The following is a 25,294-nucleotide window of genomic DNA, read 5'->3' as shown; positions in this document are numbered from 1 at the left end:
TGGATTGTACATAAATCAGATTTTGAAAACCTGTACCTCACCCCTCCCACACAATTTGACCCAACTTCACCAAACCCAGGATTTTAAGGGGATCAAAAGCAGGCCTGAAATTCTCAAGCTATGACATCTGTATATGCCCCAAACACTTCCAAAAAAGAAAAAAAAAAAAAAAAAAGAAAAGAAAAAAAAAAAAAAAAGAAAAAAAAAAGACTTCAGTACCTTACTGTGTCTAAGCTCCACATCTTCTTCCCCATAATCTGTAACCTCCCCAGCTTCTTCTACGTGATTGAGAGAGAGTTTGGGGATTTTAATTTTCTTCTGCATCACACTGTTCTCAAGGTCAGTTTTGTCCTCTAAAATGTATATTAAAAATAAAATTTTGTTACATTAATCAGTGTTCTTACTTTCAAATACTACATGACTTAGGCAAGACCAGTTAAAAAACCTCCCATGCTTTAATCCCCTCATAATACTAAAATCAAATTAATCCATGGTGTAACTCAACTGATGCCAGCTGAAAATTTTAGAGTTTCAACAAGGAATCAATCTGGCCAAACACAAGAATAAATATTGTAAAATGCCAAGCTAAATTCATGTGAGTTATCAAAAGTGTCAATGAGTAGCCTGTACTAGCTCTAAAATAAGAGTTAAAGATGCTGTTAATAAAACAACTTCTGAAAAAAAAACCATCTGTATTGCTTTAAATTATGTTTCCCAACAGTATTTTCATATTCATAATCTGTTGCTGCAGTTCAAACTCTGCTTAGGTTTAAAATGAAAATATACTTAGTAATTCATCCTAGACTCTAACCATCATCTGTCAGCAGTGCAGATCTATTTGCACACATGGCAGATTCTGCTGGTTCACAAAGTGCAGGGCTGGGGAAAGGGATGCTGCAGGACAGGTTGAAAGGGCATTATGGAAAAGTTGCCAAGAGACCAAACTGGAACAAAATTACTACACAACTCCTGTTTCATTAGTTAATGGTTCTAATCCTTTCCCTCTAGATACACAAGGCCACTAAATGGTTGTATTTATCTTTGAATCTCATAAAAACCTGAAGTATTTTCAAGTTTGAAACAACTACTATTTAAAAATAGTATTCTGAAAAAAAATTTTTAAATATTTTACCATTCCTGAAAAGGTGCAAAGGGGACAGGAATCAAAACTACAGTCTCCCTGGATGTGCCTGTGATCTGTAAAATGCTTGCAGAGCAGAAGAGGTTTTTAAAGATTCACAAGCTTGGCTACCTGTTGAAGACACTGACAAGGAGAAATGCATTTAAGCTCTGAAGTGGTGTCTTTGGTACCCTGAAAGCTTATGAATAAGAAAACATTTGAGTCTTCTTATCCACCTGTAAACTGTATTTCACAAAGTGTCCTATGAATATTTTTGAAAGTGCCAGTGAGGATATTTTTGAGTGCTTACTTGCACTGACTTTTGCTTTCTCAATTAGCATCTCTCCACATGACCTCAAAATGGTTACTGTTGATTGTGTAGAAAAGGGAAACAAAGGTAAATCACTGTTTAATGAGGAGCAAGGCATTCATTAGAAATGAATTACACAGATGAATGCAATTCATTTCGTTACAGATAGAAACCAATCTCTTGTAGGCAAATGGTGATATTACAGCCCAGGGCTATGTAAAGAGAATAGGAGCAGAACGTGCAGAATAAGACATTAGACAACCTGAAATGAAATGCAGATGGTAGCAATAAATACAAAGACAGATGCAAAAAGAAACAGATAAACAACAAAAAACAGCTAGGCTTATTTTAGATCATTCTACATTCCCCAGAGCACTGTGGATGCTTATCCCAGTAAAACAAAAAGGCAATCCAACTGTTTCAGTTTTGAAAAATAAACTCCTGCCTTTTCATTTCTATGGAAAACGTGGGTTCAACACAAAAGTGAGAAAACTCAATTCTACTGTCAGAGAGCAACGAAGAAAATTAGAACTCTTATTAAAAAAAAATAAATTTACAGACTAAAGAACAGACTGAAGGGTATTGGTACTTTTTTGGAAGGACAGAAATTTAAGAATTCTAGGTCCACATTGAAAATAAAATAAAATAAATAAAATAATAAGAAAAAAACCCCACAACCCAATTTTTTGTGTGACTACATATTTGGGTATCTGACAGACTGAGGACTCCTTTGATAAAATATGTTCTCAAAGACCAGGATATGCATACTGCTTCTCCAGACTGCTTTGCCAAACTGTCTTCCACAGAACATGCAGATGGACTCCCAGATTTAAAGACTACAGATCAGTTTCTACTTTTTGAAATAACCTTTGGCCTCACAACAAGATGAGCACTAGTCAATTAGTTCATGTAGTTAAAAAAAATGTCTTGCTGGCAAATAACTGAGGTTACCAGTAGCCAGAACCCCATGCAAACATGAAACCAACATGAGGTATCTTTCCCATAGCCAGGGAAAAGCAAGTTTTGAAACACTCATGGAAAGAGGTCACAGAGGAGTGAGAGCACATGCAGACAACAGCAGAAGTCAGCAAATAATTTCCAGTGAATAAAACAAGACTAAAATAAAACAACTCAAAGAATAGAAATATTTGTCATTTTGAACAACAATTTGTTTTGATTTTTGTTTCTGAACAACAGAAGCAAAATAATTAGTTTGAGGTAGAAAAAGAGTAATGCAAATTATCCAAATTCTTCACTCTGTCTCCTCTCAATTTCTCAGTTCTCCTATAAAATCTGTCAGCAAAACTTGACTAGTGGACTGAAGGTGAAAGTTTATTCCTATACATCTTTACAAGTTCTTAGTTTATACATTCTTGGTATGCAACTATCAACACAGCTCTCCTTCATATATGGCCATTTTTTTCATTTGACTTTTTGACTTCACTGATTATCCTGTAGGTTAGTCAGTAAGCTAAAGAAAGGACCTCTTTTCTCCCCACATAAAATTTGAAGAAACAATAGTGAAAATGAGTTCATATAAGAAAAAGCTCAGGAATTTTTAGTTTAATCAATGCACAAATAATTTTATGTTCCTCTGCCTTCCAACAACAAAACACATAGTGGTTTTTTACATGTGCTTTGTAGACCTATTTACACACAATTCATCTAGTTTTCACACAAAAAGCCTTTTTTTTTTTCCTAAAGTGCATTTCTAACCTCTGTTGTCTTCTACATTGGCTGCAGACACAACCAGAAAAATCTCCTTCTGAATTTGAGGCCAATGCTGGAGTACTGGCTCTTGTTCTGTAAATATTAATGCCATTTGGGAAGGTGTGGGAGAGAGGGAGAAGAGATCAGGGGGAGGAGCAGGAGAAACATGAACATGCCTTTTAGAGCTGTTCTTAGGACTCTCTATTGCTGTGCCAGTCTACAAAAGACAGACACAAAAGAAGAATCCACCAAAAAGCAACACGTGCTCAACACTGAGCCAGAAGAAAACCAGGATACAACCCAAACAGCAGGACAAGCTGCAATTCAGTGCCTGAAACTACAGAACACACTAGGAGATAGAGGGGCAGCCCCAGAAAAGTTGTAGCTCAGATCCAGGATTCGTAAGGGCCTGAATAATTTATCTGGACTTTGTCCCTGGTCATTGAAATCTTGCTACAGATTAAAAATTATACCTCCCCTTGGGTGGTCATGACCAGATTGCCACAAATTTGTGTCTGTTGGTTTTCCTATATATGGAATAAGTGGTTCAGTGACATCAGCTACTGAGAACTACCACTTAACACACCACATTAGGTACCTGTAACAAAATACACAGGGTAGAAGCACAAGAGTAGAATAGAAAACATTGATACCCTCTGTCCCTTAAGAAGGGACGTTCTGAAACTCTTGTAAATTAGGAAAAATTGCCTAATTGTACCAAAGGACAGAGCTCAAGAGGCAGTTCAAGTGGTAGCACCTCTCTTCATATGACCATCTACCCAAGTTGTTTGGGTAGTAAGCAGAAAGTAAAGTAAACTGATGAGAAATTTCAGCGTGGCTAGGAAGACATTTGGCCTCAGCAGTGCTGAAAGAAATGCAAAAATGCTCTAGAGAATCTGTATCAGCTAGAAAAGGATAAACTGTTCCTGGAAAATTTTCTTCAGTCAGACCTTGTCTCCATGTAAGAATGGGTGGATCCAGGCCAAAAGGTGATAGCTTTATGTCTAGAGCAGCTGTCAAAGTGACTTTGACAGGTCAGGAAGAGAGTTGGTTAAATTCAAGTAAAAATATGTTAGTTCTCTAAAACTGAAAACCATATGTAGAATAAATGTAGATGTAGAATAAATGTAAAATAAAATGATGTAGAATAAAACCATGGAAATCTCAGTCTCATATAAAATTCCTTACTTTATAATTTAGAAGTAAGGGCTGAACAAACTAATCTCTCAAAAAAACCTGTTCAAATGCTCAGGTTTTTTTTTTTTCCACCTTTGGAGTAAAAGCTGTACAAACAGAGGAGGAGAGCTCTACACTCCAAATGGATGAGGGATGGCAGGTCTGGGATCAGTCCAAGTAAGGGGCTTGGCAGTGCTGTAAATCTTAACAATAATAAAATGTAGGAACCTTGAGCAAAATTTGTCCTTCCCTTAAGCCTTCAAAAAAATTCCACCCCTTGTGAAAAATGACACGCTGACAGATGAAAAAATTTACCATCACCCTTCCCATTTCCAGGCATATGCCCAACACATATGGGCAGCACCTGTACAAAGTCCCCCCCCAGCACTGCTTTACTGAACTGCTATGCTACTGACTCAGCCAGATTGCTTCTACAGAGCAGAAAAAGTCACCTGCCTCAGCACATTGTGCATTGGTTACAGTTTATAAAGTAAAATACATGAAAGAACCAAAGCAGGAAAGCCACAACCACAGGTGTACTTGTTGCTGCAGAACAAATAAACACACCAAGCACTACAGGGCAAGAATTAGAAAGTGCCACTTAAACACAAATGAACAATAATCAAAATTGCTGTGACAGAGAGAAAACAGCATAATAATACCAAAAAAGTCCAGCTAGTCTATTTTAAATTGAAAAAAAAATATTAATACATTGCTTTCTAATTTAATTCCAATAGTAAAGAAGGACTTTAACAAAAAGAACAAAAAAGATTTCAGAAAATTTAACAATCCCACAGGCTCAGAAGATATTCAGGGTACAGAAGAAGAAAACCTCATCTCATAAAAAAACCTCTGAGCCAGTAATATGGTGAGATTACAACCACCACTGGAGAAGAAAAAACCCAGAAGAGCAGTAAGAGACAACGTAGTGTAACAGACAGTAGCAGAAACACAAGTTATTTGAATAGGACAGGTGCTACTGAACTTGATGCAGCTGAAAGGAGGAGGTGTGTGCAAAAGAGGGGCCAACCAAGTGCTGGCACAATCCATTGAGGATTTGGATAGTATAATTTACTATATTTTGCAATTTTTTGCAACTACAGGAGGGGTTTTTTAGATGGATGAAGAAAAAGAGATTGCAGAAAAACACATAGTGAAAACACTACATGAAGTATAATTAATTGGGCAGATGAAAAAAAACTGAGTGTAAGCAGCAAATGAAGTACAAGAGACAGTAAGACTTTGGGTTTGGAATGACCAAAATATGATTCCCCCTCCTCATTCTAATATCAAGAAATGTGGACAAAAGTACATTGAGCCATCCTTAGTGCAAGGTGGAAAAGGTTTCTGCATAAAGGTTTCACATTGACATGTGAAAAGTTCAGAATAAAAAGGTAGAGCTCAGAGTTGCCATCACCCCCTAAAATTTCAGAACTGAATCATCCTGCAGCACTTCTCCTGAAGGAGAAGATGACAATAACACACAAACAAGTAACTGGAAGAATATCTTTGGAGTGAAAAAAAACCAGAGCCAGCAAAGGTGTCAAGGAAGAACAATGTATCAAATAGCACTGTGACAGGCAGGTCAATAAGCAGGTGAAGGTGAAGGAAATGTTCTTGAGGAAGTGGCCCAAAAGGCTGCTAAACCTTGTGAAGTGAATTTCAATTAAGCGGAAAGAATAGGAACCAGATTGAAAAAAATTCTTAATCAAATTGGGAAAAGGCAAGATAGAAGAGTCTTAAACTACCCCTTGGCAGGTTGGGAAACGACAGGTAAGAAGGATGATGTGCCAGAAGCCTGAATCAAGACTGGTCACTGATGATGGAGAGCAAGACATGCTTGTTCTGTACAGAGGCACTAAAGGAAGAGAAAGAGTAAAGAGCCAATGTCCTAAAAAGCAGAGGACAGATGATATAAACTTCTCCCTCTAAGCTCTAAAATTTACATCAAGACTGGCTCTCCCTCATTAATATTCAATACAATAACACAAATAAATTCACAGAGCGTGGACCTGCTGCTGACAAAGTCAATTCCACCATGCCAGCCACTGAAGGAACAAAAGTTGAGGTCTCAATGCATACTTCTGCCTCTAGCTGAACAAGCAAAATCCTCACTTTAGCACTGCTTGGAGTGCAAGTTACCAGTGTGGATCCCCATCTGAAGTCAAATTGCTAAAACACATTAAGACAATCAAATATTTGGTAATATTCTCCCTTCACACGTGCTTAGCAGCAGATGTTTCATGGTTACAGAGTATCAAGCCCAGATGTAATTCAGACTTTTTTTCCAAGTAACAAATGGAATACAGTAACTTCTTTCTTATTTTCCATTACAATTATGAAATCTATTTCTTAATTCAGAAGTTAATACAAAGTCTCCTCAGCAATAAGAAACCCAAAGTAACGTGGCTCAAAACTAAACTCTGCTAGAAATAATCATTATTTTTTCATTCTCTGTCAGCACAAGACTCTCGTTCAACTTTTAGTAGTATTGGAAGAGTTTTTCTGCAGCAGTAATTGATGGTGCTGGAAGATCAAGTAAAGACAAGACATTATTCTGACAAACAGGAAATTATGCTCTTCAACACTGAGGACAGTTTCCATCCTGGATCCAACGTTTACTTAAATACTGACCTTGATTAAATCAACCTTTCCATCTTACTGTCCCTATCTACCCCACTGAAGTGTTGTGCAGATTTGTTAATATTTGTACTATGCTCTGAACATGTGGAACAAAAGGGATTATAGCTGATTACAGACCAACTCTATTAATCCTTTACTGAAACAAATGGCAACAGTACAGCTAAAGAAACCCTGAAAACAAGTAGGATGTTTTCCTCTCTCCTCTGTACCCACACATGAGACTCAACTATGAGAATTTTTTTTCAGAAGTCTTAACATGAGAAATACTTTACGTAAAACTGTTTAACAAAAGCTATTTCTTTCCTAGAAAGTTCAAAAGTTCATTTCAAGAGATTATCAATCTCGATGACAGCTTCAACTCATCAGTCTGGCTGCCCTGACCAGTCAGTCCACATGATACTAAAAAAATTAGTTCAGGACCGAACCTTCCCCCCCGTTTATGGTTTCATGATCACAGAGATCACAAAGATCACAAAGACCACAAAGCCATGGAGATCCTGCCTACCAGATACTCAGCAGATAAAGCAGATGAAGCAGCAGCCTGCAGGGCATACTCCAGGAAGCCTCAACTATCCCTGCTCAAGGAATGAGCCTCCTACAGAAACAGTGGGTAGATTTATGCATTTTTAGTTTACATAGAAAAGTACCCATGTGCCCCAGACTCTATTTTTAAAGGGTTTCTTAAAAAAAAAAAAAGCCAATAATTGACTGACTGGCATTTAAGCAATCCATTGGGGAAAAAAATATTTTACTGTTAAATTACGAAAACAAAAACATTAAACTACATTTTTTCCTCTTTTACCTCCCCTGCAAATTTTAGCATATTTTTAATTAGTAAGTGTTAGTTACCATAGCTACCATAACCATACTATCTCTTAAGTAATTTTTATTTAAATCCTGAAACTCATACTTTCACTAAATCATAGTTAAGCATATACAACATTTACAAACAGAACTCATGTGATGTGGTGCAATGTATGTACGAAGACCAAGAGAAACAAAAACAGTGTAGGTCACATAAATGTATTTATGGCATAAAAATAAAATCCTTCTGACTATTAAGGTGAAGCAAAAGGCAAATGTGGTAAGGAAAAAATAGATCAGTTGAGCAGTGTTTAAGCCCAAAAAAGAATGTATTTATTCCCAGAATAAGCAGTGAGGCAGAAAAAGAGAAAACTAAATCTAAGGGTAAAATCTTGCACAGAAAAAAAATCCCACTTTTTAAATTCCTTTTCACTGGAACTTTAACCTGCTGGTGACATATAACCATCACTATTTACCAGCTTCAATTTTAAAAGTTCCACAATTTTTTTGCTGCTGTGACTTAAGCTTTGTGTGAACGTGTCATATTAACACTCCAATGCTGAACAAAAAGAAATTACAACAAAACTCAAAAATTGCACCTTTGTATAAACCCTTCGTATTTCAGATCTGCTCCTACAGCAGAATTCAGAAGAAGGGAAAAAGGATACCACCCTTCAACTTGAAAGAATTAAACATAAACCAGAAATGGATCAAACACAAAATGAACGTGAAATTTAGCTTTCAACATTCTTTGTGAATACCACCACAGTTGTATTCAGAACTTTATTTAAGAATGTAACAAAGTTACCCTGTTAGACAAAATTATTTGGTGAACCTCTGCATACAGCCAGATCTTTGACCTGTAAAAAAAGCAGTATGCCCACTAAGTATGTGACAAAGTAGGCCATGCACCTCAAGTATCACAGTAGAAAGGTACAAAAAAGCACAATTCTCAAAATAATAATGTAATATATATATATTTTATATCATATTTTGAACATGGTTATTTCAGCATAACCTGATGGGCTTACTTGATCTCGAAGATGCTGGCAGCACCCAATGCCCTGGTACAGCAAAGGGGCAGCACATCCCCAGGTACTCCTGAACTATCCCAGGAAAAATCAAATTAAAAAAGAGTCTGCAAAGAACCACTACTGGAAGGTTTCCTACAGCCTCCTGGCACTTCTTTGTTCAGGGCAACACCTGGGATCACTCAAGAAGCAGTTGCAGGCCTTCTGGTTATTTTCCTGATGTCATTTCTCCCCAGGTCCCTGTCACACACCATAGGCACTGAATATCACAACAGGGGACAGTCCCAGAGCTTTCTAGGAACAAAGAATTAACAAATGCTGTCCCTATCACAATGGTTCATTCAGCAGAGACTGCCCTGGGAAAGGATCTGGGATGTGTGGGGCTATGAATGAGCATGGGATGGAGCATGGGACACTGTGGCCATGGCTATGACCTGCTCTATGTGCCCCAACTCTCCAAGCTGGCTGGAGAGTGCAGGGAGGAAAAAATAAATGCACAAAGCAGCACAGGACTAGAAAAAAAAAACAATAAAAGCTCATCTTAAAAATTTTCCTCTATTTTTGAGACTTGACAAAGTCTTTCCTCCATCAGTTATCCATAGCAAAGAGGTCAGCTTTAACTTCTTAGTGTGTACCCTCAACCTTACTGCAAACTCAGTCCCAGAATTTTCTAATTTAAAATTATTCTGGGAACAGAGATATTGCATCTTCCTGAAATACACAGCATATTACCTCACCATGAGCTGCACTAGCTTTAAAAGACTTAAAAAAACCACCCAACCTATTTTAAATAAGAAGGGGAGCATAATATTTCATAAAAGGTCAAGAAGGAATATGATGCACACAGGTATTGACATATGTACTCTGGCTGTAAGATCTGATGGAGATACATTTCTAACAGTTGTGTGGGTGGGAAATGATGAGGGCACCAAGTACAGAGAACCAACTATGTACTGAAGTCAAACAAGAACGCCTGAACTCTGAAGATAGTCACTACTAACTTGTTAATAAATGTAGTCCAAAATAGTCCAGAAAGTCCCTGAACCACAATTCATTCCACCTAATATTCACCACTTGGCAAGGCAAGAAAAGGATCCAACAGGGTCACCCAAGGATCATCCGAGCTCCTTTAAGGTGCATATGCTTATAGACAAAATTCTGACAGTGACTACACTGGACAAGTGTGGAAAAGTTTGAAGTGGCCCACATATTTCCACAAGAGAAACTAAAAATCAACTCTTAAGAAAGGAAAGGGAGAAAAGGAAGGGTGTAAATGATTAGAAAGACAGACTCAAACTCTTCCTGAAAAGCTGACTACTATTTCTGTATTCTTAACAAGACAGACCAGTTTGCATGGCACTTCAAGAAGCTGCTGTATAGCAAAACTGAAGTCTGCTGAGCTATATTTTCCATTCAAGAGATAAATTAAATTATTCTGTTATTACAACCTAACATCAATTGCCTGATAGCCAAATGTTGAACTTGTAATGGCATAAAATGTTTATTTTAATGTGCTTGCCATGGCTTGAAGCTCTGGAAATGTCTTAGTCAGGGGTTAACCAGTCTGCTTGGAGCCCTAGTCCTTGGCTAACTTTGGAAAAAGCCAAAGATTCCCAGACCAACACACCCCACTATCAGGAGTTCCCAACCATATGCACAGACAACAGAAAAGTGTCCAGCTGCTCAGGGTTCACCTATCACTCTGCTGAAATACTACTTCATGTTACTTTATACTGAAGTATTCTAAAGCAGACAGTATTTATCTGTCTGCCTTTCATTACTTGATGCTATAAGCATGACCAAAACACCTCCCTCTTTTTTTTTTTCCTTTTTAAATTTGTGATACCTTTAGAGCAGTTCTCCCTCCTCTGCAGCAACAGTAATATTCCTCACAAGTGTGCAAGCTTCCAGCCATCCTTCACCTCAAGATGAAGGAAATGCTCCTAAACTCTCATGAGGACAACTGTTTCATGAACTCTTTATACAACCCATGCTCAAAAAACCTTTGTATTGTGGGCATGAACATATATTTATCCCTCTGTCAACTCCAACTTTACAAGGGCAGAACTTTTCAAAGTTTTTTGGTTTTCTTTAAACAAAGTCAAAAGGAAAACTCGTTTCAAGAGAGAAAACTGCGTTGCTAATATGGCTCTTCTGTGTTCTTCTACTTCCTTTTTGGAAAGGAAAACCAAGTGGCTCTGTTTCTCAGATTAACTCCCTACAGTGTTTGATCATGAAAATATATATAAATAGGTACAACTTTGCTTACTTGAGCAGCCTTGTCACATAGGTGAAAGAAAACTGAGTGTTGTTCAGACTGTAGAAGAACACTGTGCAGGCTTAAAAAAAGATGACTTTAACCCCTCTTACTCTTTTTTTTGCTGTTTGTTTCATTAAATATCTGGATCATGACTTTGGGCCTGGAATCCTTGGACCAAAGCACTATATCCTTTAAGTCACCAATGAACTAATTTGTGCAGCCAAAGGTTCCTTCCAAAAATTCAAAACCAACTCACAATCTGAATTCCACATACAAAAGCAATTCTATGCACATTACTTACAATACTACTAGGGTTGACTGGAATCCTTTAGAATGATAATTTCTATACCAGCATGTGAAACATTACTACAGATTTGTAAAATTATTTTTCAACTAAATAAGTAGTTTACATAACATCAGACTTGGGATGCTTGCCATAAAAGTTCTCCTAATCTCTAAAAACACTTGGTCACTATAAGCCAAAACCTGTGCCAAGATGTCTTCATGTGACATCAACTTTTCTCCCCCAAATTTTAACCACAACAAAAACAAACAGCAATATTAAAACCCTGGGGAGAGCACCACAACTTTAAAAGTGTAAGTGTATACAAAGGATTTAATCAATCATGGTATTTTTACATGGTGTAGGGTGGGAAGAGGAACAGAAGTAATTTTCCAAGGATGCAAATTACAGACCTCATCAGATACATTGAGATATGACAGATGTAACAAAGATAGCTGCATGTTACTTTGTGGAGAAAGAAAGGAGGAGAATTTTCTGCAGAAATTTAAATCTCTGAGGAGGAAATAGTTCAAATGACTAGTATAGGTAACAAGCCTTGTCCCCTAGAAAAAACAGCATACACTGGTTTGTTCTGGTTCAAGAGCAGTGAAACAAAGAGAAGACTTCTTTTAGATATGTACAGACTCCACCTGGAACAAGGGAGTTGACAAAATAGGTTCACTTTCTGCAAGAAAAGTGAAGCTCAACAAGTGAGCAAAATGGCTGTTCTGTGAAACAAATTCTGGGGAGGTGAACATGAGGAACAGAAAGGGCACTGTTGCTTCAGTTCCCAGTGAGAAAGAGGAAGGGGAAATCCAATTGGGATGCCTTTGAGAAGAGGCCAAGCAACCCCTGAATGGTGAAACCACCGTCATGGATGTGAGGGGCAACTTGCAAGAAATACTTTTTATACTCACTCTCCTCTGCTATAAACAGGAGACAGACAACACACAGGCTGGCACAGGACAGAAGAAACCTAGCCCACCAGAGGAGGGAATTCTCCTGCTAGTTTATTAATTCTCCTGAACTTTCAGAGTTGCAAATATTCAGCAACTGGAAAGCTTCACAAGGAAAGGACACACAAGATTGCTTATTTCATGGTTCATCCAGCCATCCACTTATGACCACAAGTTAATGGTCAAAGTCACTGTCTGAGTCAGCTATCAAGTGGACCAGTAGCAAGCTGAACTAACTGGTTAGGAGCTAATATTTTAAAAAGTAGCATTAAAAATTAAAAATACTAATTCTGCGTGACTTTAATACCAAGTTATTCTGTGTAGAGATCAAAACTCAGTGTTGTTGCCTTCTCAGAACTAAATACCAGGCAGCAGAGTTTTCTAAACCCATTCTATATTTGGGGAAACAGACAAAACCAATATTTCTCCCCAGGTGGAAAGGTCTGGATCAGAACCCAACGTTTTCTTTGCTACCTGACATTTCTTTGCAGGCTGACATTTCCAATGGTCATCTTTTAAAAGCCTACACAGGGAAAGTCCAAGATAGCCAATAACTTGCTACAAACACCACCAAACTTCCTTTCTATGTCATCTCTGACGTTCTGTGGCTAAAAGGAAACTACAAAAAGTCTGGAAGAAAACGTGCTGCCAGAGTCCCGATTTGGGAAGACACAGAGTACTACCTCACATGGGCTGAGCTCCTCTAAATGGCCAAAATATGGGTTTATTTCTTCAGATGCACTTTAATTGGTCCTCTTGTCTAGAGAAACACGAGTCAAACCAAACGTAGCAAACCCAAGCTTGAGGAGCCTGGTATCTAAAAGGTCTGGTTCCACTGCTGCTTTCCAATTTGTGAAGTCACTTAAACTAACAAAGTGGACATAAAACAGCACCCCTCTCATTTGGCAGCAAGCTGCCGCACTGCAAAGGTATATAAATGACTCCATGCACTATAAATACACCCTGTATAAAAAATCCTTAACTTTTTTTTTTTTTTTTTTTTTTTTTAAACTTTCTGGCCCCAGCCCTGCCGCGGTGTAAGAACGTGTCCTGCCACGGGCTCCCGGTGATTTTGGAAGCCGGTGGCGAGGAGGCACCCAGGGTTACCCAGGGCACTGCCGCGGCCACATCGTGGGACCCCCACACTCCCCACCCTCAGTCACCGACACCCGGGCTCGGGGCGGCTCCGGCCCCGCCGCGCTGCGGGAAGGGGGTGGGAGACCCCCACCACCACCCCCCCGGGATCTCCGTCCTCCTCCCCGCGCCCCCCGCCCGCCATGTGCCGCCGGGGCTCTGAGCATGTGTGGGCGCTATGCCGCCACCTCCCCTCCCCCTCTCTCCCTCCTTCCCCCACCTCAGCGGGGTGGGGGCGGCATTTGGGGCTTCCCCCGGCCCGGCCCAACCTCCACCAGCCTCGCCATTTCTATTCCCCCCCCCGTCCCGTCCCGTCCCGTCCCGCCCTCACCTGCCAGCGCCAGGATCTGGGCCTTGTGGAGCAGCAGGCGGTCGCCCCACTCCCCGGGGCTCTCCTCGTCCTCCTCCGCCTCCTCGGGGTTGCGGTAGACCGTGTAGACCTTCTGGTTGTCGAAGTCGAGCTGAGACGTCGGGCTGAAGTCCTGGACGCAGGAGACGGGCAGGGCGTAGCAGACGTTGTCCTCCAGGAACCGCACAAAGGCGTACATGGTGCGGCGGAGGGCGGCGGGCGGGGCGGCCGCGCCGGTCCGCTCCCCGCTCTGTTATTGTTCCTCAAAATCCTCCTCTGCGCTCGGCTGAGCTGGCCTGGCCGCGCCGACAGACGGGCAGCCGCCGGCTCCCGGCAGACACGAGCAATCCAACGCGGAGCGACGCGAGTCCGGGATGCCGAGCTGACAGGGGCGGGCGGGCACCGCTCCTCCCGCCGCCGCCACCGCCACAGCAACCGCCGCCCGGCTTCCCCCACCCCACCCCACCCCACCCCGCCTCGGCCCGCCCGGGGCCCCTGCGGAAACACCCCTTCCGCCAGACCCGGCCCGTGTCCCGGCCCCTCGTTGTCCCCGGCTCCGCGGACGCCTCGCACCTCGGTGTCGGTGCGGGCGGGTGCCGCTCCCCAGGGTACGGGATCGCAGTCGCCGGGCACCGGTGTCGGGGGGACGGCTCCCGCCCCGCGGCCTCGGCCATGGCGTGGCTGGGCCTGGCCGGGCTGTGACGGGGCCGGGCCGGGCCCCGCTCGGTCACGTTCGTCCCCAGGAAAGGCCCCGGGGAGGTCGTTTCCCGAGCTAAAAACTCCCTGTTTTTAGGGAGTCAAAACTTCCAGAATCAGGAGCCTTCTCCTGGTCCTATGGAAGTGCTCTAAGGCTCCAAATGCAGAGTGAAGGAGCGGGAAAGATTTTGTGGCCAAGTGAGAACAGGTTCTTCATGTCCAGCAACACCGCAGAGAACCCTCAGCATCCACCTGCCAGATAGCAACAGGATCCGAACACCTTTTTTTACTTAAAAGTCTTGAGGGCAGTGCAGAACCACCCGCACTTGGTGGTACCATCCGTGGTGCCTGCTCTAAGGATTCCCTCTCCTCCCCCGAAACAGCACAGGGAGCTGAGAAATTGTGTGATAAGTGTGTAACAAAACTGTGCCATTCCTAGCACGAATTCCCAAGTTTTAGGACAGGTGTACGTGCTTGGAGCTTCCTGTGTGCAAAAGAAGATAATGTGGCAGCGCTGCTGATGGTTCACTGCAAAGTCTCACCCAGGTTTCTTTTAGGACTTTTAGCCACTCACTATTAGGAGCAGAACAATAATAGGTGGAGAATTATATAAAGGCAAAGAAAAATAAATGGCAGAATGAGTATTAAACTGCAAGAGAAGGAAGTGGCTCATTTTCTGTTTGCAAGAAGTCAACAAAAAGTGAAACAAAAAATGTTATCTCCTGTTTGCATATCCCTAAACATTAGCAGTACTATCTACCCATCACGTTTAGTTTAACCACGCTTGTTTTTCCTGGTTATCTTTCACAGACTTTTTAAGAACATGGTAGCACCACAAGCTGGCAAAGCTGAAGGGAAGTTTTGACGGAGCACCAGCACGGGGTGCCCAGAGAGCTTGTGGAGTTTCCATTCCTGAGATAACTCAAAAGCCAGCTGGACATTGACCTGGGCAACCTGTTTCCCAGTGACCTTACCTGAGCAGGGGGGTTGGAAAAGACCTCCCAAGGTCCCTTCCAACCTCAGCCACTCTGAGGAACTATCAGAAACTTAAGAGTCAGCCCAGCAGACACCTGTCTGTCTCCTGAGCAAGACATGAATAAGGAGCAGATACAGATATGGTTAAGCCAATATAAGTGTTTCAGTAACAAGCTGTAAACTTCCCATACAATAATGGCAGCTTTATTATTTTAGCAATTACAGAGTTTTGCAAATACTTCAGTTTGAGATTTGGGATTTAAATGGCAGTACTTTATGTTAACAATAAAGTATTGCCAGACTAGTATGTAATTACAGGCAAATATAAGTCTGCTACAAAGTATGGATGACAAATGTATTCCAGTAGTTAGGCTGCAAGGGAAATGAAATTCCAGCAATGACTGCATTGCTGATCAGACAATAACAGCTGCTCTAGCTCGCTCATCTCCTCTCCCTCTCTTTACAATTGAGGTAGAAGGAGCTGCAGAAAGGTGACAGGACAGACTGACAGCTGGAATGACTCCCTGGGCCCTGCTGAAATTACGTTAAAGACAATTTTGTCCCACTAAGTTGAGTCGCTAGTGAGGGATTTGGTACACTGACTCTTACCAGGATTGTATTTCCCCCACTGCTGAATTCTATTAGCAGCATTTAAGACTGCTGTGGAGGGAAAGGAACACAAAAAATTTGACTTGGAAAGGGAAAGATCTCTTCAAGTACCAGGGAGGACTTGGTAATTTGCACCAATGAAAGAAAACTGAAAGATTTCACATGAAGCCAATGACCATCCTCCTAGTGGGGCTTTTTAGCTTTGGGGTGTTTGTTGGTTTGGTTTTTTTTTTTTAAGAAGACCACTCTATGCTGGTATTTGCAACATTTTGTATTTGAGGGTTCAATTACAGCAAAGGCTGTAAATATCTCTATCAGCAGAAAAAAAAAACAAAACCAAAAACAAACAAACAAACAAAAAAAAACCAAACAAAAACCTTCAAAATACTCTGAAATCCTCTAGAAAGGCTGTTTTGCAGTTCTCAGCTGAAGGACATTTTTGGGAACAGATTAAGGGTCAGGATGATAAATGTGTGTTTATCCTTGGTCCCTAGCACACACGTTGGGCCAGAAGGCATTATAACACTGAAGAATTAATAATTATACCATACATTTCTCTTCTGCCTACAAGGAAAAAAAGTGTTAATTTCTGGCTTTAAAAATCTATAAATAATCAGCACTGGTTAGCTGTGAATCTGAGGAAAAGATCCATTCAACCATAGAATGAAACACAAGTACTGTCACTCCTTTCTTTTGGACTGCTCCTATTTCTACTAATGCTTAGCCATCTGTTTTAGCACTGAGATTAGCTTGAAATTTTAAGCTATTTTAAAGGTGTAGATTTGAAAACTCGTTGTTAAAGGAATTACTGGATCCTCACCAGATTTAAGTCCTCTAGCAAGTCGAGCCTTTTAGAAACAACACAGTCCTGCTAAGCAGTGTCACACTTTCAAAACACAAATGAAGCCTCAGAATAAATAAGTAAAAGCACCACTCCAAGAGTCAGGAAACCACAAAGCTCTGTCCCTGCCCTTGTGGGACTCCTGAGTGGCTGTTTCCTGGAAAACTACCCATACTTTTGCTGCTGCTATTTTTCTTGAAAAGTAGAAGTGTTTAAGCAGAAGCTGATGCCTGCTGTTTTGATGTGCATTCTGTGTTTTCACTTAAATATATGAGATGAAAACCTAATTAATACCAGGAATACTTACACAGGTGCTAAATCTCTTTTACAGCAAGACATTAAAGTTAGGCTCATCAGTCACATCACTTCCATGTTTAATACCAAACCCTCAAGGGACACCATAATGCTTTTAAATCTACTGCTTTAAAAAAATCCCATTTTGTGCTACCATTCAAGTGGAGTTTCACTTGGATTTTCACTACTGGGTGGGTTTACTACTTAGTAAAGTACCTACACGAGTGGGTTTCACTGCTACCTGGCTACTTGGCAATAATGGAACCCCAGATTACTGCTAGGAATCCCTATGCATCCAGTATGCAGTTTAGGAAATATTACTGGAGAATTATTTATTCTCCAGTATCCAACAAGTACACAATTGCTTCCAGTCTTAAATACACCCTGAAGAAAAGCTATATCCACAATTTTTGTAGGTAATGCTCTATTTAACAATGACATTTAAAGTCACAAAACTTGAAGAATAACTCAAACAACAAAGTGAAAGAACTGAAGACTGTTCAAAGGTTTATGTATGTACATGCATACAATCTACTCACAACCTGGTTAATTTTTACCAAGAATATGATCAAAGGGTGGGGTCAAAAGATACTTTAGTCCCATAGAAGTTCATTTTTAATCTTACACTGCATGCAAGATAAAGTCATTTTGAGGTATAACTGAATCTGCTCCTGAACAGAGTCATAAACAGATTCTAGGTTTGTTTTGACATAGAGAGGGTGGCTGGAAGAGGCAATTTGCTAGCTAGAAAAAAAAGAGCAGGGCAGCTATTCCAGAGGGTTTTTCCCCTTGAGAGTTTTAAATAATTTTTAATTCTCAAGATAGGCTTGCCAGGCTCTGCTTTCAGTGCCCCAGTGATTATATATAAAATTGAAACAAACAAAAAAAGAGGCTCTAGAAGATGGACAAGAAAATGTTTCTGTCCACGTATAATTTGTGAAGGACTGCAGTAGCAAGAGAATAGTATGGGAACCTAGATTATATAGATAAATTCTTAAGATTTAATCTTGTGAAATCTATGGCCTTAAACCATCCTCAGAAGAGGCAGAGCATCACTGCAAAGCCAGTTAGTCCCAATTCCTGAGAGTGATCTAACCTTTCTTGGGGCTGGAAGTAATACTCAGTCATCTTTTACATTAAACTCTTACATCCTAACAGAATATTCTTTCAAAGAAATGAAACCTAAGGAACACTTTATGGGTCCATTCACATAGGAGACACTTATTTCCCAGCTGGTATGTTCTGTAGAGTGAAAAGGTAATAATTAAGCCAAAGTGACCACTGGAGAAGGCACTTTCCTCACGCCTAATGACTGGCTGGAGAAAGCAAGGACCAAAGAAAAAGCCAGACAGTCATTAACTGCTGAAACTTCCTGACCTAAAGGTCATTATTACTATTATAAAACTGAAAAATGAAAAAGTAATTACTTTCTTTGGATTTTTTTCTGTGTTTTGAAAAGATAAAATTCCACTGTCTGTTGCTGTGGATATTGGTCTGTAAGATACTTATCTTTCCCATTCTGGCAGGCTAAGCAATGGATAGATCTGGGACTGGCAACCCTTCAAGAAGGAGTGCCAGACTGTATTTGCCTTTTCCAAACTACAGGTAAACGTGCCCAAAGAAAGTCAACAGGAATTGGGAGTCAGCAAGCTTGTGCCTTGGTGTAAGGCTGTAATTCTCCCCCTCTCACCCAGTCCTTTGCTCAGCAGGAGCCAGAAGATGGGTTGTCTGGGAGCTGGACTCCCAAATTGTCATGACTTTCAGCTCCCACCATGCTGTATACCATTAAAATCTTGCTAAATATCATCTTTCTTGCACAGAGGCAGTATGCTGTTTCCCATGCTATAAACTTCTTGCCTGAGGAAGGTAGGAAAGAAATTTTCTTTAAGCTGACTCGTGCATGGATTCACCTTTAAAACTCATCCTTTTGGTACCACTGCCACCATCTTCAAGAACTCCTCTGAAGATAATATTAATGTTGCAGCCCAAATAATCTTTATTGCTAAAACCATCCTCCGATGGTAGATTATATATTTTCACTTTATTATGTATTAGATGTTATATATTATATATTTACACACTATTATATATTTACACACTCATATATTTACACACTATTATATATTTACACACTGTTATATATTAGATATTTTCACTCTATCTGGAAATTCGATGTCAGATTCTCCCTTTCTTTTTCTCTTTTCTCTAGCTTTCAACAGACATTTTACTAATACAACTCTAAAAGTAGCTTTATATAGATAGTTTTTGCACCACCACTAGAATTTGGTTTCATTTGAACTTAGACAACAAAGTGACTTTCATTTGGCAAGGACTAACCTTTGGGCTTCAGTGTAAAACATCATTACAAGACACTGCCTGGGAATATGTTATGCTTTACACAATGCTTCTGAGTAAGACAGCATTTATGATCCCTTTTCATAATATTTCCATTTTGGTTTTCTATTCTCACATCTGTATCATCACTATTCTGTCTTGAACTGGCATTTAGATCTCAGAGTGAGAGGGAAAAGGCTCCTACAGCCCTTTGCTGCATAAAACTGTTCTGCTTGAGAGGTTCACAGAAGTAGCATCAGATAATAAGAAATGGAGGTCAACTACCACTGACTGCATTTTTTACAGCATGGTACCTCCACACACACTTCTACTTTCCTTCCACTTGATTTCAACGTGAGACTGGATGGTCTCTGGAGATGGGTCTTGCTCTTTTGGAAAGTTCTTGACAATCATCAGCAGCAGAAATGGGATTGCATAAATGAGGGCAGAGTCAAAACTGCTTAAAGATGTTTTCACACCCCAGTGCTTTTTAATTCGTTGTCTTGTCATATTCTTTCTAATCCCTTTCAGGGCTGGCTATGTTTCAGTACAAAGGGAGTTTTTTGAAAATATTCCCAGGGATTGGTGCTCACATCTCACCACTCCAGAAGAGAAGATGGAGATTTCTGCTTCTAATGAAAGTCACAATCAGAGATGGACCAGCAGCTCTTCTGAAGAGCAAAAAATAATATGAGTATGTAGAATCCTGTTGTAGAAGGTGAATGAGAGATAACAGAGCAGGAATAATCCTCAGAATATTTCAGGAAAGTGCATTTGTCAGCTGTGTCTTGCTAATAATCTGATAATCACATTTTAATGAAAGGAACATAATTCTTCACAGCTTCTTTCACCTGGCAAACTGAGTGCTCAGACTGTGGGAAACTGAAAGTGCAAGTAGTCCCTGATGTAAAGACCTTCACTATATTCTGTGAACCTCTCCAGTCCTCTTAGAACCAAACATCTTAAGCATTTATGAGTTCCAAATGAAATTGCACCTGGTCTGTGCTAACAGGTGATTAAAAAAAAAAAAAATCCCAAAACTGACCATAAACAAAACCACAAACCAAGCAAATGTTACCTGGAAGGAGCTGCTGTCACCCACCTCCTTTTATCTCACACAACCTAAAAAATCAGCATTTTTTGTTTCCCCACTTACAAGGAAGGTGTTCCCTCAAAATAGAAAATGGCAGAGGAAGCTGATAAGCCAAGAATTGTTTGAAACCATCAGGGGCTTCATGCTTTGCTAGGATTTTCCACAAAAGCCTGAGCAACTTCTCCTATGCAATAATATTTAACATTCAGGTAAACGAGGATCTTCTATAAAGTGTGATCAGAAAGCAGTGCCCTCCATAGGCTGTCACAATATTCCTCATAGCAAAGAAAGCTTTGTTTCATAATAAAATATCTTGTACCCTAGGGAAAATTTTGTTTTCTTGTGTTTTGGGTTTTTTTTTTTAAAAAAAATGGGAATTTTCAAGTTTGAGGTTCTCTTTAAGTACTCTTCTAACATGAATGTGTTTAAGGATGCTCTACCAAGCACATGTATGAAATGTCACCCAGCCGTTAGTATATTTCTATGCAAATATATCTACAAAAGCTAATAACTGAAAATCTGCATTTTTTCCTCATTTCCAGCATATTATATCACTTCTCATTCTTTCCTGTTTCGTAACTAACATTAGCCTCTCACATCATTAAACCAAAGCTCAGGTCATCTTGCCTCCTGCTTAAATTCTCTACAAACACCAAAGCTGGACATTTGAATAAGCAACTTAATGTATACATTTTTATTCAGTTCAGTAGACTGATATTCTCCTGGTAGGAATAAGAATTCTGCAAGATGACTGCAGAGAAACACACCATTCAGAATATGAATTGTCATATTCTTGCAATACCTTTCAGTGAGGATGGTGTGATATTAAAGATTAGATCCTGCATATAATCAGTTTTTGATGCTTGTACACACAGCCTGGTATTTCTTTTCTTTTATAAGGTTTGTATGCAAAAACACAGCAATCCAATATTTTGCACATACATCGTCTGAAGATACTACACAGTCCAAAGAGATGAAAAAATAATGGCAATGAAAATAAGAAACTGTCTGGGGCACTGCAGGATACAGACTTTGCTAACTTCATCACAACTAGTTTTACTGTTCTGAGGATAGAAGATATTGCAAAACCAGTCTTTCCAGAACAGCTGGAATAAGCAGGGCTTGTGTCCAGCCCTAAATTCAGTCTTGTTGTAGAGGCTGAATCTTTGGGAGCTGTAAATATTTCCACAATCTTCAAATTCTCTGATCTGATACACAGAGAATTTCTTCCAAATGGCCTATATTTTCAAAATTTGCTCCTTTTTTATTTGCCAGTACATAAAAGAGCTAATAAGATAGCAAAGATAAGATAGGTGGGAAGACAACACGGATTACAAGCAAAAGGTGGTACTGCTAAGAATATATCACAGTATTTACTGAACATAAATATAAAATATACCTATAGTTTTTATCCAGAAAAGATGAGAGAAAACACCAAAGAGCAACGAATGTCTGAATTTTGTTTAAGGGCTAAACCAGAAGCAGCACAGTGTAGTACCCCAATATTCTCCTTTAAATAGTTAACTGAAGTAAGTAAGTAAGGAAGTAAGCTAATAATGGTTTAGGTAAATTTTTAGCTATTAAAACTGATGAATTGATACATTTTAACAAGTAAGGTCAGTTCAGTAGACACAATTATCTGCCTTGCCTCTGACCTGGAGGGTCTATCTCTACAATGAAAGGCACAGTCAGTCTCCAAGGGCAAGGCACTCTTTAATTCCATAGTGTGATTACTAACAAGGACACCAATTATAATTTAACAAAAAGGGGAGAGAGCAATTACATGATACTGAGGCTTCTATATATACCTTAGTGATTGGCTTCTGCCCCTGGGGGCTTTTCACTGCTTTTACACACCATGCACAACACAAATATTTTTATTTTCCATGGGCTTTTCAAAACTCACTTCTGACCACTATTGTAATTTGGGTTTGGGTTTTGTGGGGTTTTTTTGTTTCTTTTGTTTTGTTTGGTTTGGGTTTTTTTGTTTGTTTGTGGCTTGTCTTTTGGTTTGGTTTTTCTTTTAATTCTCTTAATAAAAAAAGAACAAGGACAGTACCCATTGTTGCTTATGCCTCATGTGAAATGGACTCAAAGTGGGGCTGGCCCTAGAAAAAACTCCAGTGGATCTCAAATACCTCTCTGCAGCTTCACAATCCAAGAAATCCCACGGAGTTATTGCTTACACTGCAGGGCTGTCTCTGAACAAGATCTCAAATACCATCTGTGCTCAGTGTGGAAGCTGCCAAAATCCTATTCGTAGGAATTGCTGGAACTTCCATCATTCTCTGGAGTAGGGACTGAAAGAGGACACCTCCATCTTTTTGACTTTAACTGCCTGAAATCCTCACCCAATGGTAGGTATATTTAAACCTATTAAAACACAGGCTGAGAAAAATTTCTTTCAAAATCAACCAGCAAGACCAGGAGGCCACTCCAGTGGTGTTTGCTATCTTTGATCCATTCTCTTCTCTCCTGAACCCTTGGCTGGCAAGTGAGATGCTTGGCTTTGGCTCGCCAGCCTGGCTGAAGAGGTTCAGATCCCCAGTCTGCAGCTCCAGTTGCAAAAAGCCTTTTTCTCATCTAGAAATACATCCTTTCCCCCAGTCAAAGCTGCCAGGAAAAGCCCACATGTGTCACCCAATCTCAATTTCAGCGTATTCTACTCCATTGAGTTCTCACTAATCACTTGTAAAGGTAAAAGCACAGCAGATGATGAAGCTACTAAGGGTAGCACATTTCACAGAATTGGCTGGGTTGGAAGGGACCTCAGAGATCATCAAGTCCAACCCTTGATCCACTCCCGCTGCAGTTCCCAGCCCATGGCACTGAGTGCCACATCCAGTCTCTTTTTAAATATCTCCAGGGATGGAGAATCCACCCCTTCCCTGGGCAGCCCATTCCAATGTCTGATCACCCTCTCAGTAAAGAAATTCTTTCTAGTGTCCAACCTAAACCTCCCCTGGCACAACTTGAGACCTCTTGTGCCCTCTTGTCTTGCTGAGAGTTGCCTGGGAAAAGAGACCAACCCCCCCCTGGCTCCAACCTCCTTTCAGGGAGTTGTAGAGAGTGATGAGGTCTCCCCTGAGCCTCCTCTTCTCCAGGCTGAACACCCCCAGCTCCCTCAGCCTCTCCTCATAGGATCTGTGCTGGATCCCTTCACCAGCCCAGTTGCCTCCTTTGGACCTGCTCCAGCACCTCAATCTCCTTCCTAAACTGAGGGGCCCAGAACTGGACACAGGACTCAAGCTGTGGCCTCACCAGGGCTGAGTACAGGGGCAGAATCACTTCCCTGGACCTGCTGGCCACGCTGTTCCTGATCCAGGCCAGGAAACTTGGAGCAAACTACGTGGAAGCAACTCATGTGGACCAATTGGAAGGGCACAACTATGGGCAGTTACTTTAAATCAGCTGCTTTGAGGGAAACTTGTTATTCCTCAGTAATTTATTTAGGAGTCTGTATTCCAGAGAGAAAAGTAGTGCTGAAGTGGGAAGTAGTTTAGGTAACAATCAGCCTAAGTTTCAGATGCCTCAAATAGCTTCAAGGTTATGTTTCCTCTGATGAAATATTCTCAGTGAGCACACTTGCTGCTCTTACAACTTGTTACATATTTTGGCTTGCTCGCAGTTTTGGTGTTTCACAACTTCAGATTTTCAGACAATAGGAAGTGGAAAAAAAAATTACATATGTAAAAGTGTAAATGTATATGTAAATATTTACATATGCTCCATTTTATTTTGTTTATGCTCTGGGGTTTGGGGGTTTTTTTTTGGTTGGTTGGTTTTGTTTTTGTTTGTTTGGTGGGTTTTTTTTTTAATTGTGGTCCTCACTGAATTGGGAAAATCAAAATAAACTCCACAGTTATGAAGGCTAAGAAGACTATGAGATTTTCCTCTGTCTTAAAATCCCTCTAAAATAGCAGTTATGTCTTTGAAATGCTATTTAATGAACACCAGGGGAAGGCTGTCAGTTATAAGTATTGCTGAGTGGTTTGTTTACTAGCAAAGTAACATGTGTTTCAGGATGTAACTTTATTCTTTTAAGCTAAGAAACTTTGGTCATTGTGTTATAATTCACCAAGTTATCTCTAGGCAATTAAATTACATCCTGTATTTTAACCTTTCGATGATGTATAATACACACAGACACTCCTACCAGGCAATTTCTCTGCCAATCTGGAAAAGTATAAAGTCAATAAGGCAACAAACAGTCTTCAGTGTTAAATTAGGAAATCAGAAAGAAGTCTAGTTCACATTCAACCTGGATATAAAGATGATAAGAATTTCCAATGCTCTGTGTGGGACAGTAAATTTCCAAGATGACTGTATTCTGCCCCAATAATCATGATCTGCACAGCATGTTCAGTTATTGTTGGAGAGATTAAAAACACAAAACCAGAGCAGAACAGCTCAGCATCAGATAATCACAAGCAATTCGATGTCAGCAACAGACAGCTGGAGACATATGCCAGCAATATTGCAAAAGTGGGAAAATGGAGATTTCGTGACAGCAAGAACGTGGGATTCATACATTAAGCTAAACAACCAAAAGCACTGCAGTGTGCACAAGGAACAGGTCTCTGTTAGTGTTCAGAAATTCTGCCAGTTGACAAAACTATTTCAAGCCAAAAGTAGGGAGAATAAAGTATTTTTTTTCTCTCTCTTGAATACTTTGC

General features: G+C 40.2%; 2 protein-coding genes across 4 annotated transcripts in view; both read right to left on the bottom strand.

Moving 5' to 3' along the window:
- The window catches only part of BEND5 (BEN domain containing 5), a 30,999-nt gene extending 16,795 nt beyond the window's left edge, over positions 1 to 14,204 (bottom strand). The window contains exons 1-2 of one of the 3 annotated variants that reach the window (XM_071750193.1): positions 13,759 to 14,204; positions 220 to 353 (exon numbers count right to left, since the gene is read on the bottom strand). In XM_071750193.1, coding sequence (XP_071606294.1) covers positions 220 to 353; positions 13,759 to 13,975 — 351 coding nt within the window. In that variant the 5' untranslated portion in view covers positions 13,976 to 14,204. The remainder of the gene's footprint in view (positions 1 to 219; positions 354 to 13,758) is intronic. The other 2 variants (XM_071750194.1, XM_071750195.1) reach the window with 2 other exon arrangements.
- The window catches only part of AGBL4 (AGBL carboxypeptidase 4), an 891,229-nt gene that overhangs the window by 352,107 nt on the left and 513,828 nt on the right, over positions 1 to 25,294 (bottom strand). The gene's annotated exons all lie outside the window — the stretch shown is intronic.

This window comes from Heliangelus exortis, chromosome 8 (assembly GCF_036169615.1).
Source record: "Heliangelus exortis chromosome 8, bHelExo1.hap1, whole genome shotgun sequence".
Taxonomy (NCBI): Eukaryota; Metazoa; Chordata; class Aves; order Apodiformes; family Trochilidae; genus Heliangelus; species Heliangelus exortis.
The sequence above is the reverse complement of the archived record's forward strand: the minus strand, read 5'-3'. Positions and strand labels throughout refer to the sequence as shown.